The 18021-nt window shown below is 35.8% G+C and overlaps 8 protein-coding genes across 8 annotated transcripts; 4 read left to right on the top strand and 4 right to left on the bottom strand.

The window, feature by feature from the left end:
- Positions 1-667: 667 nt before the first annotated feature.
- Positions 668-2900, top strand: RO3G_00400 (uncharacterized protein; the record flags this gene model as incomplete). Its single annotated transcript, XM_067654991.1, has 3 exons — positions 668-862; positions 934-2091; positions 2157-2900. The coding sequence occupies 3 exons, from the start codon at positions 668-670 to the stop codon at positions 2898-2900; spliced, it is 2097 nt and encodes a 698-aa protein (XP_067511092.1).
- Positions 2901-3260: 360 nt separating this feature from the next.
- Positions 3261-4542, bottom strand: RO3G_00399 (uncharacterized protein; the record flags this gene model as incomplete). Its single annotated transcript, XM_067654990.1, has 4 exons — positions 3261-3770; positions 3885-3965; positions 4016-4122; positions 4314-4542. The coding sequence occupies 4 exons, from the start codon at positions 4540-4542 to the stop codon at positions 3261-3263; spliced, it is 927 nt and encodes a 308-aa protein (XP_067511091.1).
- A 1510-nt stretch (positions 4543-6052) lies between these two features.
- On the top strand, positions 6053-7669 carry RO3G_00398 (uncharacterized protein; the record flags this gene model as incomplete). Its single annotated transcript, XM_067654989.1, has 1 exon — positions 6053-7669. The coding sequence occupies one exon, from the start codon at positions 6053-6055 to the stop codon at positions 7667-7669; it is 1617 nt and encodes a 538-aa protein (XP_067511090.1).
- Positions 7670-7981: 312 nt separating this feature from the next.
- Positions 7982-9415, bottom strand: RO3G_00397 (uncharacterized protein; the record flags this gene model as incomplete). Its single annotated transcript, XM_067654988.1, has 5 exons — positions 7982-7996; positions 8071-8452; positions 8542-8815; positions 8864-9259; positions 9313-9415. 5 exons carry the CDS (start codon positions 9413-9415, stop codon positions 7982-7984), a joined length of 1170 nt encoding a protein of 389 aa, XP_067511089.1.
- Positions 9416-9895: 480 nt separating this feature from the next.
- Positions 9896-11465, bottom strand: RO3G_00396 (uncharacterized protein; the record flags this gene model as incomplete). The annotated part of the gene is made up of 5 exons (XM_067654987.1): positions 9896-10285; positions 10338-11011; positions 11062-11307; positions 11357-11387; positions 11454-11465. The coding sequence occupies 5 exons, from the start codon at positions 11463-11465 to the stop codon at positions 9896-9898; spliced, it is 1353 nt and encodes a 450-aa protein (XP_067511088.1).
- A 669-nt stretch (positions 11466-12134) lies between these two features.
- On the bottom strand, positions 12135-12677 carry RO3G_00395 (40S ribosomal protein S20; the record flags this gene model as incomplete). The annotated part of the gene is made up of 4 exons (XM_067654986.1): positions 12135-12385; positions 12435-12490; positions 12550-12596; positions 12663-12677. The coding sequence occupies 4 exons, from the start codon at positions 12675-12677 to the stop codon at positions 12135-12137; spliced, it is 369 nt and encodes a 122-aa protein (XP_067511087.1).
- Positions 12678-13267: 590 nt separating this feature from the next.
- RO3G_00394 (uncharacterized protein) lies at positions 13268-14257 on the top strand (the record flags this gene model as incomplete). Its single annotated transcript, XM_067654985.1, has 2 exons — positions 13268-14033; positions 14163-14257. The coding sequence occupies 2 exons, from the start codon at positions 13268-13270 to the stop codon at positions 14255-14257; spliced, it is 861 nt and encodes a 286-aa protein (XP_067511086.1).
- Positions 14258-16862: 2605 nt separating this feature from the next.
- RO3G_00393 (uncharacterized protein) lies at positions 16863-17297 on the top strand (the record flags this gene model as incomplete). The annotated part of the gene is made up of 3 exons (XM_067654984.1): positions 16863-16941; positions 17009-17222; positions 17279-17297. 3 exons carry the CDS (start codon positions 16863-16865, stop codon positions 17295-17297), a joined length of 312 nt encoding a protein of 103 aa, XP_067511085.1.
- Positions 17298-18021: the final 724 nt, after the last annotated feature.

Raw genomic sequence — 18021 nt, 5'->3', positions numbered from 1 at the left:
TGAAAAATATACACTTTCTTTTTTGGCAACTAATTGCCAATTTTGCAAACATATCTCTTCTACTATTTGTTAAGCATTTCAATTGAACAATGCGTTGAAGAAAAATAGCCGATTATAGTTGACATTGATAAATACATGTCTTAATACAAGATCATAAGTAAAATACGAGTTTATTTAAATAAGATTATACAATTGTTTCCAAGTAAGCATACTCTATTAGAATATGTATTGTATTAATGATAGTTCTTTGATAAGAAGTACCAATCAAGATAACAAGATATTTTCTGTTGTCAGTAACCCAATCTAATGTCAGGAATATTGCTAATCTTTCATATAATTGAAATAACACCTAAAATAACGTTATTCAAATCAGTGAGTAATTCCCAGAATAAAAGGTAATCTATGACAGACATACAAAAGAACAAATGAAAAGTTTTCATAATCATAATTAGAGATAACACTTGCTAAAGTACCTGAAGATTAGAAGAACGCTTACAATAGAAGATATCAAGCCACTCATTCAATAAGATATAAATACTTGCCTTCAATTAGAGTAATTTTTACTTTAACTTAAACTGAAATAAAGATCAGTCTCAAAAAGTACCTACATTGCTCTTTGTTTTTGCTTTTATCTCTTACTTGGTTATTATTACTACTATACGACACAATGAGTCACGATTCAAACGCTGGTCCTTCTACTAGAGATAATGATATCGCTCTTCCAGATGCTGAACATTATGAAGACATGATTCGAGCCAGGCTAGCAATGGATAAAAATACGCAAATGGTCATTGCTGAAAATCAAACATATCGTCCCAAGAACACGACTGCTGCTTATAAATCTAAGCAAAGAGAATGGTTTGTAAGTTAAAAGCTATATGTTATAAAGATTGTTTGGGTGATGATTTCTAAATTGTTTGAAATTGAAAATAGGAATGGTGCGCCAATAAAGAAAAAGTTGCGGATGGTACTATTGTTTATGACGCAAAGCTAGCTTTCTTTCTCAAAGACTATGTTTTGACCCGTGGAAACAAATTCAAGAAAAATGCAGATGGATCACCCGCACCATTGGGTAGGGAATCAGTCCTTGCTTATGTAAAAGCTGTGGTTGATTTATACCATCAACAGGTAGAAGCAGGATTCAATAAGCATACAATGGCAAGAGGACCTATCGTGAAGCGCTTTCTTGACACTCATACCAAAAAGGAAGCAAGACGCAAAAGAACCGAATATGAGGATCGTGGGAAAAATACTTTGAATGATGGCTATACAGATCAAGAATTGCTTCGAATCAATCAGTATTTTTTGATTCAAAACAACATCTTTTCTTTGAGAAACAAAGTCTGCTTTTCTATGAGCCATGCCATGCTTATGCGTAGTGAGACTGCTCTTGGAACACAGCTGCCAGATTTATTCATCATGGAACTCAAAAATCAAGGCCCCTCTACTTGCTTTGCTATAGTAGCCACTATAACATTTGGTAAGACTAATAAGGATGGCAAGATTCAATATGGTTCTGCTCTTCGCCATAGGGATGTTGAAGTTTGTCCACATGGCGCTTTTGCTCAATATTTTTTTTCCTTGTTCCATCATCAAAACCTACCATTTCCAAACTTCTCGACTCGCCGTGATTGGTATGATACTTATTTGTTTCCAAACACTACAGGGGATGGGTCAATTACCTATAGTGAACAAGCCAAGATTTATAAACAAGTGCTTAGGTATTGCGGTGTTCATTCAAGCAAGCTCACTCACATCAACAGAAAGAGTGCCATTAATATGGTTGCAAATGAAGGTGTCTCTGGAGACCAACAGAGACAAGTTGGACGTTGGGGTAGCGATAGAATGGTTGGTTGCTATTTAAGTGGCCTTCCTGTTGATGCCATTAAAGTGCTGGCCGGGTTCACTACTCGTAAGGGTGATTACTTCATCAATCGTGGTTCAATTGAGCCATCAGAAGAATTGCGCAAAATGGTGTTTCCTTGGATTGAATATTGGAGAGAGAAGTTTTACAGGAAGGAAGTTGAAGACGATATTGCTGGGCCAAACTTTTTAGATTTAATGGATTATTTAAGAACAGTTTTTTTGCAGGTAAGGATTATTTTTTTTACAAATCAAGTCATAATGCTTACGATATCTAATTATTTTTATCTTAGGACTCAGTGGTGTTGAAGGGAAAATACCCCGGAAGCTTTATTTGGTCCCACAGCATCTTTGATACTGATATTTACAAAGACTATGAAGAGCGTCTTTCATCTGCAATCGCTGCCAACGATGAGAAGTTCAAAATGAGCCAACATCTGGAAGTTTTGTTACCTGAAGTCGCAGCAGCTATGAAGACAGGGTTTGACTCAATGAATGCTATGCTGAACATAGTCCAATCTCAGAATCAACTCACTTTGAATGCAGTCAAGCAATTGGAAGCAGAAAACCGAACCATGCTCGCTGATTCTTTTTTGCAAATCTCAAACATGCTAAGACAAGGTGATGAGAATACACAAATTCAACAAACATCAACCATCCTTCCTTCCTCTTCTGTTCCGCTGTCATCTATTCCTTCCCCAAGTGCTGCTAACTCAAGAGGTCTACCATCATTCAAAATGAGTAGAAGTTTGATAAGCGTGACAGATGTATGGCGAGAATACTCTGTTGGTCTTGCTGGAAAGCCATCTATCAAGTCTATGGAAGAGCAGTACGGTGCAGATTGGCGCAAAGTAGACAACAGAACCGAGTCTAGGTTCTTTACTAGACGTCTTCCACTGTACAAGAAAATAGAGTCGCTGTCAAATGAAAGAGGTATAAGCTGTGAAGAAGCTGCACAATTTCTTGAATTCAGAAGAGTTTCTGACAAGCTTTCTATCAACCAAATGTGCAAGTTAGTCGCAGATAATCAGATTTAATTATTGAAATGTTTTTTGTTTACTATTGAATTAATAATAAAGTAATTTATTACAAATATATCATTCAAATGAAAGCGTTAAAGTATCAGCAGGAAAGCGGGATTTAAAAATTTCCAGAAACAAAGTATTTCACCATCCGTCCCTTCCCCCCAAAAAAATGAGGGGACCGCGTCGGAGACACTGCTATTCTTGAAAAAATACCCTCACAGTATTGATTGACGGTGTAAATAGGATAAAATAAAACTATTTGAATTATTCATTGTTCTCCTTTCTAAAAATAGCTTCGAATGGCAAATGATGTATGTAATTAATTCATTAATAAAAAATATGCGCTCGCAATGAATTATTTTATTAATTCTTTTACTGCTTTGTTAATGTTTTACGACTTGTGTGGGAATCTTGATAGGAAGGTACAAGGACACTTTCGGATGAGGACCTTTGATCTTCAACTATCACTTTGCTTGTTGAATAATGAGGAATATTCAAATCAATGTCCTTGAATCCAAGTACTTTTTCATGCTGATGTTTGGTGACGTCATGACCTAAATCAGACACATTCGTATGATCCATCTCGGTTTCCTTTGAGCGTTTACCAGGTGCCTGTGTTGTCACCCAGTGAACCGTGATCACATTAACTGTGACATCCACCGTACAGCAAGTCATGCAAACCAGCCCACGTTCTCTGCCGTTTAACATGACCAATGCAAAAATATTGGCAAATGAAACCACCAAACAGACAACAGAAGCAACCAAGGTACGAAGGGCAACCTCATGAAGTCGACTGTTCTTCTTGGAACCAAAGTTAATCGTATTTCCACTCATTCTCATTAATGGTTTGATAAAAAGGATTGTCATATAAAGATTAATGCCCTATTGAATCCTTAATTCTCTCTTATCTACTCTTATTTTTATTTCTTACAAAGTCATAAACCTAAAATAAAAGAGCTGTTAAATATTTATCAGACAAGGAGACTGTGCGCTTACGAGCAAAGGAATTGTACCAGCTGGTCTTAAACCGATAATACAAGTACCATCATCTTGTATCTCTGCTATATGAAACGTAATCTGATAATAAAAAGGTCTTGAGTCAGTGAAAGATGAACAGGTTTAGTTACCATCAAGATAAAGATGCCAACATAAGGAAATAATAAAGAGATGTGTAATTTATATGAAAGTGTGTTCCATCGACCTTTTCTTGAGGCAGAAACAACATAAATTTTTTCTATTAACCTAAAGTAGTAAAGAATCAATTTGAAGAAGAAAAAGAGGGAAGGATGAAGTTACCAAACATAAATAGTGATTTTAGCTGCACAATAAAGTACATCGCATACCATAATGGACATCAAACAAGAAGTAAAATTACCTAACATACACTGTGTAAGCAAAAAGAATGATATAAACGCATTTGATTACCATTGTTTGTAGTGACAAGAAGCATTCCCATGACAGTAAATGACCAAGAGAATATGTAAAGAACGAGCACAATCCATTTTGAATAAGAGAGATATTTGAATTGTACATTAAACGTCTTTAAGCCAAACAAGACAGAAAGAACAGTAGAAGAAAAGAGTGAGACAAGTTTTGCTACAAGTTCACCTTCATCAGGTTGTGCTGTCAAGATGTATGGGTTGGAGGTATTCATAAAGAACAAAAAAAAAAAAGAAAGTGACACGATAATGGTTTGTATTTTAAAACAATTGTCAAATAAACATTTTCTCCTTAATTCTTTTAAATGGCAATACATTCTATATCGGCTCTTTTAAAGTTTTGATTTCTACACTGACAAAATATTTCCCTTAATGTCAGAAGAGCAAGGGAGCATTTGGTTCATAAATAAGCTTTCTAGGGATACAAAGAGCAGTAAAGGATGATGCTTTTCTCCCTTTTGATCGTCATACGATTCACTCATAAAAAATATATTCTCTCCTTGAACGATTTCATATGGTTTAGCCGTTGTACAAAAGTAATTGCAATCAAATCATTTATTCTTTCCTTTTTCTTTTTCTTTTCACTACGTTCATTTATTATTATTTCTTTAAAAAACTTGATAAAACAAATAAAGATCAAACAACTAAAAAAAAAGAACATGGCTTTATTTCATTTTAATTTTTTATATGAAAATTAACAGAAGAAGGAGGCAGGAAAAAAAAAAAAAAAAAAAAGAGGGGGAAAGAAGTGTGGGATGGAAGAGGAGAAGGGTTGTTGCCTTTAGTCTAATATGACGAAAAACAGTTTATTTTGTAGAGACCAGATTGAATGAGATCATGTTTTTCCCAACCCTAGTTTTATTGAATCAATTGGGAATAAATGTTTTACATGTTTCTATCGCAACCATGTTTCTTTTAGTTTCCATCACAACCCTGTTTCATGATCTGTTTTATCAGTGAACCAGCAACGAAAAGGGAACAAAGAGAGAGAGTGAAATAAGCGGACTTGCGTTTTTACTTTTTTTGGTAAATTTAAATCTTTTTAGATCGCATCTTTCTATTCACAGGTCTATTGATCCCACTTCCTTTATATTTTCAACCCTGTCTTTCCTCGGTCAAATTTATTATGTAATATTCACCAATTGAACCTCGGCTGTTTCTTTTTCAGAAGGCTTTCTGAACATGTTTCTCGCTCTTCTTGTCTTTCTCTGTGATCCACCAATGGAAGGATCAGAAATTTGGTGAAAGGAAATTAATTGAGCATTGATTGGTTGAATTCAAAATCTTGTTTATTGTCTCACCAAAAAAAATAAAAATAAAACAGAGACAATCATACAAAGAAAATCTTTAAAAGTCATAATTTTACTTGATTTGTTTATAATTGAACTGATGTCTATAAATGAAATGACCCTGAATTATTGTATCAAACCAATAATGAAATGATTAGCTTACACGTTCAACAATCACCAATAAACATCACTCAATCAATCAATCTCCACAATTGGAAAAAAGAGTGGATCCAAAAAAAATCTCTTGGATATTCATCAACCAATCAAAATTATGGATCAACACGCGTGGACTAAGTTATAAACATAAAAGAGTGAACTGATACCAATGAATTAAACTCACACGACCTCACTTGAGCAATCAAAAAAAAAAAGATGATTTTGTATATAAAAGGATCATTCTTTTTCTTCCTTTTCTTTTCATTCATAGTTTCCTTAAATGACCGATTCCTCTCAAATCGAACAGCAACGTATGGAAGCTGCTGAACGTAGATTAGCATCACTTGAAAAGTTGGATGATGCTGGTGCTGGTGCTGGTGGGTGGAATTGGTTTACTGCTCGTACTATTCTTACTTCTGGTGCTGGTTTCTTTACTGATTCATACGATGTCTTTATCATCAACTTGGTGACTCCTATGCTTGGTTATGTTTACTTTTCTCATAATAATAACAAGATTCCTTCTGATATCGAAGGTGTCATCAAGGGTATGTCTAGTGTGGGTACATTAATCGGTCAATTGTTATTTGGTTTTATGGGTGATATCTTGGGTCGTAAGATCTATGGTTTCGAATTATTAATCATCATCATCGGTACTATCAATTGTGCTACTGCTTCTTCTGCTGTTCGTGGTGTCTCTGCTATGGGTTTTCTTGGTCTTTGGCGTTTGATTCTAGGTATCGGTATTGGTGGTGATTACCCAATGTCTGCTACAATCACTTCTGAATGGTCCACTGCTGGTAAGCGTGGTATGATGATGGCTCTTATTTTCTCTATGCAAGGTATCGGCAATTTAGCTGCTGCCATTGTCACCTTGATCCTTTTGGCTATTTTTAAACAGGCTATTATTGCTGATGTGATGAATTTAGATTATGTCTGGCGTCTCTGTATCGGTTTGGGTGCTGTGCCTGCTGTGGCCACGATCTATTTACGATTTACCATGCCAGAATCTCCTCGTTATTCTTTAAATGTTGAACATGATGTAGAAGCTGCTGCTGCTGCCAAGGGTCAAACTGCCTCTACTGACCTTGTAGAACAATATACCAAAGTAGAAGAAAAGCGTGATCATTGGGCCGAGTTCAGAGCTTACTTTGGTCAGTGGAAGCATCTCAAGGTCTTGCTCGGTACTTCCCTTTCTTGGTTCTTGCTTGATGTTGCCTTTTATGGTCTTGGTTTAAACAATTCGATCGTCTTGGCCTCTATTGGTTATGCTAGTAAGCCTACTCCCTTTGAAACCCTCTGGGCCAACACAGTCGGTCAGATCATCATTACCTGTCTTGGCTCTGTCCCTGGTTATTACTTGACCGTATTCTTTATCGAACGCTGGGGTCGTCGTCCTATCCAAATCATGGGTTTTGCTATTACCACTGTCATCTTTGCTATCCTTGCTGGTTGCTACCATATCTTGATTGAACGCGCCATGCCTGCCTTCATCTTCCTTTTCACCTTGGCTCAATTATTCCAAAACTTTGGTGCCAATTCTACCACATTTATTATCCCTGGTGAAGTATTCCCTACCAAGGTGCGTGCATCTGCTCACGGTATCTCTGCTGCCTCTGGTAAGGCTGGTGCCATTCTTGCTTCCTTTGCCTTTAATGCCTTGGTCGATGTCGGTGGTCCCAAAGGTGCTCACACTTTCTTGCCTGAAGTTCTCGGTATCTTTGCAGCCGTCATGTTCTTGGGTCTCATCGTTACTCTCTTGTGGATTCCTGAATCTAAGGGTCGTGATCTTGATGAATTTGAAGAAAACTATCAAGCTACAGTTGAATTAAATAACATTGCTGCTGCTGGTGCTGCCCATGATAGTGAATCTATTTCAGTTGAACAATCCAAATATTAGAAATTTGTATAAAAAATTTTTAAAAGATTCTAAATCTTTTTAATATGTAAATAGCTTTAATTCATACAATAAAAAAAAATATCTTTATAAAAAAAATCAATTATATATTTGTGTTTATAAATTTTGGTTCAATGGCTAATACAGATCCCAAGTGAGGATGAACTTGTACTTGAAAAGGTTTACATGGTGCATGTTCACCATCAATAGAAACATATGCAGTTTGACCAGGTTTTACAATGGGCGTTAATCTAAAGGCCTTGGCTTTATAGTATTCAACCTATCTCATATTAGTCCAATAAATTAATAAAGTATCTACTTACAATGTCGCTGTGAATATGATCTCCTTTCTCTACTTTTGTAAATACATTCAACTGCTTTTTGATTCCAGGCGATCCACGTACCATCATGATATCAATTGCACCATCATCAGGCATTGCACAAGGATGACTCAGCATGCCTCTGGCCAACAAAGGCACTTTACTTGCCAAAAACAGTGATACATTTCCCTTGACTACCATCCAATCTTCGGGTACGGGTTCTGATAAGGCCGGGATTTCTTCTGTTTCATTCACCATTTTCTTTTGTGATTGATAATTGGCAATAATCTTCTTTTTATCCGTCTCTACCAATTGAATAGCGGCCTCGATACCGTATGTATGACGAGAAAAGATTTCTTGCAAAACACCGATAACAGTACGGGTGTCTCCCATCCATCGCATATGTTCCGTACCAAGATCAGCATAAGACGTAATACCATAGTTTTGTGATAAAAAGGAATAGTAACTGTGATCATCAAAAGTGACTGAACATAAATCAAGTGCCATGGACTGCCCTGTTGCAAAAAGTGAGACAGAGCATGGATTTGTTTTTACGTGTTAGGGGTACCTTTGACTACCTGAAATGCAGTATAGACAGGATCAAAACCTCGCTTTTCACCCAAGATGGAAATGATAAAAGAATTATTCGTGCCACCGGGAATGATACCCAAAGGAACGTTCTTTATAATTTCTTTGCCGTCAGGTCTCGAAAGAAATCCATTGATCAATTCATGAATTATACCATCTCCGCTTACGGTAACAACTGCATCATAAGCTGTAGGATCTAATTCTTTAGCAATCTGAATAGCGTGGCCTTGACGCTGTGTATCTATTTCATAGATAAATACAGGCACAATTGCTTATCCAACAGGCTTACATTTGACTGTGACCTCACACTTGGCAGCCTGAAAAATCGGGCGAACATGATACTCAAATATCTCTTTTGCCTTACTCTGTCCTCCAAATGGATTAATCAAAATCAAGAGTCGTTTATGAAGTTTGATGTTTCGATAGGCTTGGCTCATGACTTCCTCACAAAATGCTTCAGCCTCAACCACTTTATCGTCTGGTACAGAATAACCAAGCTCATAAAGGTCCGCAGTGGAATCATTGTCGGTTCTGTTCTCGGGTAAGACAAAATGAAATTGAATCATTTTGGTACGTTGAATATAGTGTGCATATAGGATATAGACATGATCAATAGGAAGCAAAGTGGGATCAGGTCCTTTCCCATTTGTTACAGGTATACAGCAACAAATAATCTGTTTTTTGACTGTCGATAAATCAAGTTAAAAAGTTGCTTCTTTTTAGGTTTGAAATACTTACGCTTTTGAGATGCGTTAAAATCACCTTCAATACGAATTCCTTGTTCATCACAAGTTAACTCGACCGGGTGAACGCCTTTTGTTACTTTTAATATGTTCACCATGTTGACAGAAAAGAAGAAAAGAAAGAAAAAAAAAAAAGAAAAAGGAATAAAAAAAAAAGTTCGTTACAAGTGCGTTGTTGTAGCCAATCAAATTTCATAAACTTTTGTTACTGAACCAGAGTGAAAAGCTTATTTTTTGAATATGAAACGCCAAGCATTGAATGCTTACTCACCTATCCAATGTTCACTGTCTTAAATATAGGTAAGGATTCTTTTCTTATAAAGTTGATTGAAATCATAAAATAATTTCGCTGGCTCTACGCATTTTTTTTGAAGACTAATTAGTACTAGATTTGCTGTCTGTAACATTAATCTAGTTGTTTTAGTAGCAAATTTGATAGTTTCACGCATTGACACGAAGAATAACTTTATGAATCCATAGTGGTAATATGTCGTACTTTGATGGGTTATATATGATAAAACAAAATAGCACGTCTCTGCTCATTTAATACAGTCTAAAGGTATCCCATCCTTTGGTGATTATTTTATTTTCCTTGTTTCAAACGGCAGCAAAAGTATACAGCCACCTACGACAAAATAACCAACCACACTCATATAAAGCGGTAATGATGGACTTGTTATGTACAAAATACCAGCCATGACAGGGCTGATAATACCTGCTATTCTACCAAGGGCAGACGCAGTACCGACAGCTGTTCCTCGCACAGACGTATCAAACACTTCAGGGGTATAACCATATATGACAGCGTACAATAATGTAGCAAGAAATGAGACGGAAGAAGAAGAGGCAACGATGATGAGACGAGAGTTGATGGCTGAAAAAACAAAGAGTGATAGCGAAGATCCTAGTGCGGACAAGGCCATTGTTCCTTTTCTTCCTAAACGTGTTTCAATAAGATAAGAAGCAATCTGTGTAAACTAAAGTGTTAGCTTATACTAGTATAATTAATTGATTCTTTACCACAGAGCCAGGCATACCAGCCAAGGAATAAATCATGTAGTCCCAATAAACTTGGCTTAATGTGGGCTTGGTACTTTCTTCTCCAAAGGTCTCTAAAAATTTAGGAAGGAATACGTTAAACATGGTATAAGCAACCGAGGTGAAGGTCCAAATAGACCAGATCAACAATGTCGTTTTCCTCCATTTTAAGCCAAGTAATTCTTTTATTGCCTGTGTTCTTCCTTTTACTCCCTTCTCTTCCCCCACCAATAATTCCCGGTCTGAGGAGAGCAGCATAGGACTGACCTCATCCTGCACTCCCTCATGTTCTTCTTCCTCTATTGGCTCACATTCCATCAAAGATAGTTCATTTTTATCAATGTCAATATGGCTACCATTGACTCTTGCAATATCCTGAAGAACGATGATGACCTCATCGGGCTTTCCTTGATGCATAAGGAATTTGGGTGTTTCTGGTAATTTGATCAAAAAGGATCGAATGATGAACATAGAAAAAGTCACTGAGGCAACTACAAAGAGCATCACTCTCCACTGACTACCATCACATCCATCATCACATGGCAAGATCACATAACCAAAGATAGAGGCTAGCACTGCGCCAAATGAAAAAAAGACAGACATGAATGTTAACAGGTAATGATACTCTTTAGGTAAGAATTCCAAATACAAAGCTCCTGCGTATACAATATTAGAAAAGAAAACATGGATCAATCTACACATTTACCATCCGTTGGCATATTTCCACCTACACCAAAACCGAGAAAGAATAAACAAATACAAAGTGAAGTGAAGTTGAATGCAAAACTTGAGATAGCACCAAAGATGGAAGTGATCAAGAGCGTCATCTTATAAGGTACCTTTCTCCCATTCGCATCAGAGTAAGATCCCCAAAAGAAGGCACCAAATGTCATTCCAGCAAATAATGAACTGGATAGCACACCTATTAAATTATCTGATATTACATAATATTCTAATAAAATGTTAGTATTTACAAATACATGATTAATTATTTCATTTACCTTGAACACGAGGTAATATAATGGCTATCGTCTTTTTTTTAATAAATCAGATTAGGGCTTCTTTTTTTTTAACGATTAAAACCTTGTTTATTTTTACCTGTAGCCACATCTAAATTATACAATTAACTATACACACCTACACTATACCTTTTACTTCTTTCACTTACGTTATCAGCAAGCCATCCCAATCCACATAATAACTAAAGGTCACTTCAATTCTATTGTCTCTCCCCTTTTTTCTTTTTTTTTTTAATTAAAAGTGCTTACAAGTAACTTTTTATGAAAAGTACCATATCCAACTTTTGTCAAGACAGTGTCTAATAATTGATCTATAGTTTTATCCTGACAAGCTTCAATATTTTCTATATTGTTTATCACTGAATTTGTCATTAAAGAGAAAATAGGTATTTTATTTTTCTTTTTGTTATACACACAAGAAAGAAATAAAAAAGATCCCATTTATCCATAAATGCAAAACTTAAATTAAGACAGCGCCAATGATTTCGATTGTCATACAGTACTAAAATCATTGGATACTTTATTAAACTGTAATACATTGTTTGATTCCTCTTCTCTTCCGATCACTCACTCACTCACTCTCTCTCTCTCTCTTTCACTTTAAACAGACTCAATTTAGTCATAAAGTGTCCAAGTTACAACATTGTCATTTTACACCACTTGCCTTTTAAGGATATCAAGGGGTCTATGCACAGCTAAGCCACTTTGAAAAAGATCAAGAAAAGTAAAGCTACAAGGTCTATTATCCTTTATTAAATATTTAGGCAATGGTAACTTCAACTTCAACTCCGGGTTCAATGGAGATGGAAGTGATTTGCTTGACAATTTCAGAGGGAGAGTGCAAGTCAATCAAACGCTTGTAGATCTTCATTTCGAACTTGTCAAAGGTTTCGGAACCGTTACCACAAGGAGACTTACGGGTAGTGATACGAAGAGTCTTGGTGGGGAGACGAACGGGACCCTTAACCTTGAGTTGCTTGTCCTTGGCACGTTGAACGAGGTCAGCAGAGACTTTACAAAAGATCAGCTTCATGAATCAGTACTCGAAACATTCACTTACCCTTTTCGAGGTTCTTGACGTTACGAGAAGTCAAGGTGATACGGATACGGTGGATCCTGGAATAAAGTGTTAAAAAAAACAAGGGGAGGGGAGGGGGAGTTGAAGAAAAACCTACTTGGCTTCAACTTGTTCTTCTAATCCGGGCTTGACAGCAGACTTATCCTGTTGAAGAAAGTAATTGTATGAATAAACACGTCCAAAGATATATATTTTTTAAAAATACGTTACAGCAACAGCAGACATGTTTATTATAAAAGAGAGAGAAAGAAAAAAAAAAAAAAAACAAGAGGATTTGGATGTCAAAAAATTTTACATTGGGGATTTTCAGAAAAGTCACAAAATTTTTAAAGTTACGCGCACTGTTGCCATCCTTCCCTTTTATTTTGACGGGCATTAAACCAACTCCTTTTTATTCTTTTCAAATAAAAGAAAAACAAGATGGTCGCACCCAATCAGCGTATACTCGTATCTGCGCCAGGAAAAGTTATTTTGTTTGGTGAACACGCTGTTGTTTATCAAAAGGTTTTTTTTATAAAAAGTATTTTTTTCTCTCTCTTCATCTCATCTTGTTTTCTTTATAAAGACAGCAGTAGCTGCCTCTTTAGGTCTTCGTTCTTATCTTTATCTTGAATATAGAGATGACACCAATGTTAGATTGCATTTACCCGATTTAAATATTGAAAAATCTTGGAAACTTGAAGAGCTTCCTTTAGGAATTGACTATCCTAACTCAGGTACACATACGTTCGTTTTCTTTTTGTGTTAAATATATTGACTGTGGATTTCAAGATACCCTTCACCCTGATTCAATGCCCAGCACACTTAAACAACAAATGCACGGTTTTATAGATGAGAAACAAGGCGAGCCTCAAAAGGTGTCCTTACTTTCCTTTTTGTATCTCTTGAATGCCATGCAAGTCAAGGCAACCCACCGGATCAAACACGGTTTCACCATCTGTGTACGTTCCTTTTTACCTGTGGGCGCCGGACTGGGAAGTTCTGCAAGCTACTCTGTCGTCATGGCTACAGGTTTGCTGATCCTCAGTGGGTTGATCCCAGCAGATTTCAATACGTCTCCTGAACGCGATCAGTATCTTGATATGATCAATTCCTATGCATTCAGAGCCGAACAAGTCATTCACGGTAATCCCAGTGGTGTCGATAACGCTGTGTGCACCTATGGAGGCGCAAAAACCTTTGTTCGCGGGCAAGGATTCAGTACGCTGGAAGGATTTCAATCGGTGCGTTTACTCCTCACAAACACCAAAGTGCCCAGATCGACCAATGCCCTGGTTGCTAGTGCAGGCCAAAAGAAAGAAAAATACCCTCAGATCATGAACCCCATCTTGGATGCCATGGATGGTATCTCTGTTCGTTGTCGAGATGCATTCAAGGGGTTGGCTTTGGGTGAAATTACAGAGAAGGAGCTGATGCAGGAATTAGGAGACCTTGTGGTGCTCAATCATTGCTTGCTGGATGCTATTGGTGTAAGCCATCCTAGTTTAGAGAAAGTGAAGTCAATCACGAGCGAATCAGGTTTGAAGACGAAACTGACTGGAGCAGGTGGAGGAGGATGTGCGGTGTCATTAATTCCTTCTGGTAAAATAAGCCTAAAAATGATTTACATAAACTAACAACCCCTTAAAAAAGATGCTAGTCAAGAAATAGTTGATACAGTCATGTTGAAATTGAACAAAGAAGGATTTGATTGCTATCAAACATCTGTAGGTGGTGTTGGTGCTAATGCTATTTCTCTTACAGATAATGAAAATGAATCTTGGCTCCTTGATCTCTCTCGTGAAGAGATACAAAAATATCTGTAAAACTGAATTTAAAATAATGTTTCTTTTTCAGTTACTTAAATCTTAATAATAATATTCTTTTTTTTTAATCTATACTTTATTCTAAAACTGGTTGACCCTACTGTTATTATAGACAATCATTCTAATTTTATTGAGGCCGAATTTGTTGATAATCATGCAACTCGTGCTATTCCTTCTACTATTGTTGGTCGCCTCATACTAATGTAAAGTTCAGTGCGTATAAAAAGGGAAGGCAGCTAAAACAGCATTATTTTCATGCAGAACCCTGTGCATGATCGGTCCAAAACTTCCTTGAGCATCCAGCGTAAGCAAGAGAGCAATAGTTCAAGATATTCAAGTATTTGGTGTCAACTGTGTTTGTATTGCCAATCAGCCGAACTTGCCTTGTTTGTCTCAGATCGGAATAGCAGTATTGTTCTTGAATCAGATAGCGGTACTACATATGAAGTTCCTATCTACGAAGATTGTACATATTCATGTGCATGTACGAGTGATCACTGCCTAAACATAGCTTCAAGAGATATGCTTTGCATCAATTCAAGCAAAGAATGATGTATTGAGGGCCCCGGGCTTTTGATATATAAAAAGTGTATGGCAAGGCAACAGGTAACCAATACATCTTTCAATGTTATCCAACTAATTTTCATATACAATTTGTACTTTGTGTTATATAATGATTGTGGTCCAATTACTAATACAATCTTTACTATGAATAAAACTATAATGTTGACGACATTTAACTAAAAATGATGAAAAAGAAGGAAGAAAGAGAAAATTTTAAATTATTGATAGCTTATTTATATTCATAGCAAATAGATTTTATTTACAAGTAAAACATACGAAAAATAACATGAGATTCACAAAAAAAGGTTGACTCGTCTCATCATATTTTAGAAGCTCAAAACAATTGCTCTTTATCTTGAGCATTAAATGTATAGAATATATCGTGGTCAAGGCTAATATTAAAGATAAAAGTACATAATTCATTTATGAATATGTAAATAGGATGACATTCCAATCAGATACGTTAAAGACAAACACAGAATGCATACTCAAGTATTACATTTAAATTGAATAGTATCTATTACAGAAAAGCAACCGCAAAAGCTCTATAATCTACAAGACATGAAAAGCAAGCATGTATCTTTGATTTATATAACTTGAACAATAAGCGCCTTGATAAGATATTAATCTGGTACACACAAACGACTGTCGAAATTCACTTGTTTTACTAGTCAAATTCAGTTATCCTTTCAATCTAAGTTAGATTAAGAAAACAACTCTATTTAGTGATCTATCCCTGAGATTCTTTTGGCGCTACCAACTACTCCCACAACTCTGCTATAGCCTATCACCACTTTTGGTCAGCGCTCTTTCCGCTCGCCAGAGTCTTCATCAACCATACACGTTGGGTCCCATCGGCCTATTCTGTATTCTATGTGGTGACGTAGAGAATGATGAATACTTCTTGTGGATCTGTCCTGTTTCGTGTTTGGCATGAGATATAATCACTCACCGCTTTCTTTTGACACCTTCCCGCCTGAGCTTTCGGCTGTTCTTCTTGAATTCTGTGACCTATCACTGCGTCATCCCAGAACTCAAAGCTGATATTTGAGCCGGTATTGCCTATACCATATTAGCTATTTGGTGCTGTCACTGGTTGCTCGTCTGTGACAGCTACACCTTCTGGCTTGGTGAAGCGGCTGCCTGTGCCACACAGAAAACATTCACTTCACTGCAGCGCAATCGGAGCACTCTTGCTTAGCCATAGCTTGTGCTTAGTTTTTTTATAAATTACTCTATGATTCCTTTAGCTTCATTTATTTATACCTTTTAATATCATGTATGTAATATCATAAATGTATACGCCTTTCGGTGGTACTTAATATTTCCATTTACAAAAATGCTGTAAATGAATACTGTGACTTTATTTGGAACTTGATCTTTATTGGTCGATTTGTTTTCCTTCCAGACAAAACCAGAGGACAACCACTGTAACTGCTTTTTTTTTTTTTTTTTTTTTTTTTTTTTTTTTTTTTTTTTTCCCCTTTATGGAACAAAAGGGCAAATACTTTAAAAAGCTCCAAATTACCTGAACAAGTCAAATTACTTCCACAAAACTCTCAGCTAAAAGGGCTAAGGACAATCATTCGGGAAAAAAACCCTCCTCGGGCAAACTTTATTTTTTAGGCGGACCGAATTATTCGCCTTCTTGAAAAAAAAGGTTGGTCCAAACCCCTTTTTTTTTAAAAGCTTTTTTAACTTTGGAAAAATTTGGGATTAACCCTTTTCCCCGTTGTTAGAAAATCTTTCAAACCCCCACCTGGAATTAAATCCAAGGGTTTTGTTTTTAAAGGCCGAATTTGGGGGGTTTCTATCATGCGAGCTGGTGAAGCAATGGAACAAGGTTTAAGAGAGTGTTGCAGGTTTGTTGGATAGGACAAAAGGAAGAAAGAAAGAGAGCTGTAATGACTTTGTTATTTTTCATGTATACAGAAGTGTCAGAATTGGAAAAATCTTGATTCAACGCGATGAAGAAACCCATGAACCCAAGGTATTAAGGAATAATTAGAAAATATTTTAATGGAATTGGTTTTCTAATATAATGAGATTTAAGCTTTACTATTCAAAACTTCCTAAGGATATTGCTTCTCGATATGTTCTTTTATTGGACCCTATGCTTGGTAATAAAAAATACCTTTTTTTTTTATTTATGCAACAGAAAATGAAACTCACAGATGTCCTCAATAGCTACCGGCGGATCTGCAATGCAAGCGGTACAGGTTTTATTGGATAACAATGTAAAGGAAGACCATATTATCTTTTTGAATTTGATTGGCTCCCCTGAAGGCATTGATTGTTTTATTGCCAAGTATCCTAAAGTTAAAATTGTTATTGGTGAATTAGATGCTGGTTTGAACGAAGATAAATATATCGTTCCTGGATGTGGTGATTTTGGTTGCAGGTATTTTTTTAATTTTGTTTTATTTTTTAATTTTTTTTTCTTATTCCAAAATATAGATATTTTGGTACTGATTAAGGAAAAGTATTCAATAAAGCAATTTTCTCCTTCTATTTCCTCAAAAATACCTTTGAAGCAAGTAAAAGAAGGCATTTGCTATCCGTCATCTTGTCCTTTTGCTCAAATTGTATTAATCATTAACTTAAAAGAAAAGCATGTTTACTGCTCATGTTTTGGTTAGAAAAAAAAATTAATACCTTCAATTGGTTGAAAATAACTATATGTTTTATTTATTAAATTAACTAAGCTTAAAATGATAATAGTTTTTTATGCTAATTTATAGCAGCTTTAGATTATACCATTTGTTCATTGAAAATGTCGTCACTATAAATGCAATAAACATAGAACAACTCTATAGCTTTAAAACAGAGCTTCAGTTTTGATGGATGCAAATAAATGTTTTTAAAAGAAATATTGATATGGTGAGTATTAGAATCAGCTAAAGTTTTTCAATATTTTGAAATATTCTATCACCTTAAATGCATTCATAGGCTAATCATAAGTTATTGTTATAAATGTGCTTACCTTTTTCCGTATTCAGTTGAGCTCAATTCTATCGAGTAACTTTAGTATATTCTCAAGAGCAATCATATAGAGAAAAATTTTTAATGAGTTTGGCTATTGTTTAAAGCTTGCAAGAAAGTTCTTTTAATAACTCATAGAGAACTTTTCCTAAAATAATTTCCAAAGTATTTGTTTATAAAACATAAGATTATCTTTAACAATTTGCTTATAACCTGAC

This window comes from Rhizopus delemar, genomic scaffold, assembly GCF_000149305.1.
Source record: "Rhizopus delemar RA 99-880 supercont3.1 genomic scaffold, whole genome shotgun sequence".
In the NCBI taxonomy this organism is placed as follows: Eukaryota; Fungi; Mucoromycota; class Mucoromycetes; order Mucorales; family Rhizopodaceae; genus Rhizopus; species Rhizopus delemar.
Note: the sequence above shows the minus strand (reverse complement) of the source record. Positions and strands in the feature narration are given on the sequence as shown.